Genomic DNA, 2,561 nt, shown 5'->3' on the forward strand with positions numbered 1-2,561 from the left:
GAGGGATGAGAACCTGGGAGGCATGCTCACCTCTCAGGTCCAATGCTACCCCTTTTAAAAGGAGGCAGGCCCCACCCCTCAACACTTGCAATTTAAAGAATAACACATTTTTTATTCTAACATAAAGATTTGTGGAAGTGAGTTCTAGTCCTCGAAAGCTTATGCACGAATAAAAACTTGTATGTCTTTAAGGTGTGACATGACTCCAGTTTATTTTTGTTTCATTGAAGGAACACAGCGAGCCCATGGGAATTGTGTAGATGGTGGTGTAAATTCTCTTTGAAAAAGGGTGTTTGTGCTATACAACTTTCCCTTCTCTACATGTTACAACATTAATTACAAGAAACGTCATGGGAGACTTTCTTCCTTTGTGCAGAATACAAACAAATATTTAGCAGAGAACCAGTTATTATTCAATAGTACAGAACTTGCTGTGCATACGCCAGAACTCTACAGAAGAGACAGGGTTAGTTAAAGAATTCTCTATTAAACAATAGAACAAAACTATTTTCACCCCAGTTGTTACAAGATCTGTTTTACTTTCTCTAGATGGACACATGGCAAAGAATCTATGGCAAAACCAGACAACTGTTTCTGAATTTATCCTCTTGGGATTTGGAGATCTTGCAGAACTGCAGGTTCCTCTCTTTCTGCTATTCTTAGTGATCTACTTGGTAACTATTGCTGGGAATCTTCTCATTGTTCTGTTAGTTGTAGCTGATCGACACCTACACACCCCTATGTACTTCTTCCTGGGAAATCTCTCTTTCTTGGAATCCTGCTGCAGTTCCACGGTCCTGCCAAAGATGTTGTCAAACCTCTTGACTGGGAGGAAAATTATATCTTTCAAATCTTGTTTCATACAATATTTCCTTTTTGCTTGCCTGGGCGGTACTGAATGCTACCTCCTCTCCATGATGTCCTATGACAGGTATTTAGCAATATGTGAACCACTCCGTTATGTGGTTCTTATGAATCGCAAGTTTAGCTTCCAGCTAGCAGTTGTGTCTTGGGTCAGTGGAGTCTTCGTTAGCACAACCTTAACTTTGAAAGTATCATGGTTGTCCTTCTGTGGCCCTAATGAAATTGATCACTATTTTTGTGATGTTACCTCTGACATAAGGTATCTCTCATGTAGTGACACTACTTCGTTTGAACTATCCTCATTAATATTCACTTTTGTATTCACTCTGCCTCCCTTTGTCCTCACCCTGTTGTCTTACATTTCCATCATAGTTTCTATCCTCAGGATCTCATCCACTACTGGGAGGCAAAAAGCTTTCTCTACTTGTTCCTCACACCTCACTGTAGTTGCCTTATATTATGGAACCCTGATGCTTGTCTATCTGCTACCCAGATCCAAGAACCTAACGGAAGTGAAGAAAGTCTTCTCCCTCTTCTACACAGTGCTGACCCCCATGGTCAATCCCTTCATATACAGTCTACGGAACATGGAAGTGAAAGAGGCCTTGAGAAGGCAGTTAAGAATAATTTCAACCTTTCTAAGAGAGTGGCATTCACCACTCCTGTTTTTAAAATGAAATGGTGTAAGAATCAAGGGAGAGATAACAGTGCAAGCCTATGCAGAGCTGCCTGACCAAGATAATTGATTTCCATTTTAATATATCTTTACGTATGAGTGGTTGTTGGGAAAATATGGGTAGATAGGTAGGGAATGATCATAGCATCACTCAGTTGCCATAGTTATATAGAGTCATAGTAATATATGTGAATCGTCATCAAAGAAGATTTTTTTTTATTTAAAATTTTTATTGGATGGGTTATTATATCAGTTCACACATACAACACATTATTTTATCTCCCCCATATAATAATATCCCCCACCCTTCCCCCCCTTTTCCGTTGACTTCTGACAGTTTTCCATTCCCTTCATCTAATTTACATTACTACCTCATCAAAGAGGATTTTTTAAGATACCCACTGAACCTGCCCCTTTGTCCAGTTTTCTCCTCTGCACTCTTTTATGGATAGCATGCGGACCAGCTACAATGCAATTTGGCACAAGTGTGTATTTATGCTGGGAAGCAATTAATTAAGAATGCCTTGATAATATCAGCATCTACCTGGCGTCCATGGTGAAAAATCTGTATTTTTTTTTTACTTTGGGCATAATATATATTGTTCATATTGCAATCTGCATTGAGACTCAGCCAGAAAGGCAGACTATAAAGTGAATCAACCAGTCTCGATAAATATCTATGCAATTTCCATAATCTCTAGAATAGCCTTTTTGGGGACCCTTCTCGTTTTTGCACCAGGGGAGAAATTGCTGGAATCAAACTCAACACTTTTAATATAAGAAACAACTACACTAACACCTTTCCACTCATGTAGGGTAGGAGGCTGATTTCAGTTCCCTTTATTGTAGCCATCTGTGATACATGTCACTTTCCTTACCTGGCACAGCGTCAACTTTTGGGGAGGAGGAGAGTCATGGAGATTTGTGAGGAGTGCAGAATCGGGATGAGTAGGTAGGGAAAATCCAGCTCTCACTTCTTCTTAATGCCAGCTAGCAAACACTGTAACCGAAAGTGTTACAG

The 2,561-nt window shown here is 39.8% G+C and overlaps 1 protein-coding gene across 1 annotated transcript; it reads left to right on the forward strand.

Moving 5' to 3' along the window:
• The first annotated feature begins 557 nt into the window (after positions 1-557).
• Positions 558-1,541, forward strand: LOC129339146 (olfactory receptor 10A7-like). The gene has a single exon (XM_054993750.1). The coding sequence runs from the start codon at positions 558-560 to the stop codon at positions 1,539-1,541; it is 984 nt and encodes a 327-aa protein (XP_054849725.1).
• The last annotated feature ends 1,020 nt before the right edge of the window (positions 1,542-2,561 follow it).

Source organism: Eublepharis macularius, chromosome 12 (assembly GCF_028583425.1).
Source record: "Eublepharis macularius isolate TG4126 chromosome 12, MPM_Emac_v1.0, whole genome shotgun sequence".
In the NCBI taxonomy this organism is placed as follows: domain Eukaryota; kingdom Metazoa; phylum Chordata; class Lepidosauria; order Squamata; family Eublepharidae; genus Eublepharis; species Eublepharis macularius.

Coding starts and splice junctions, on each gene's coding strand:
- LOC129339146 (XM_054993750.1), top strand. CDS start 558: ATGGCAAAGAATCTATGGCAAAACCAGACAACTGTTTCTGAATTTATC.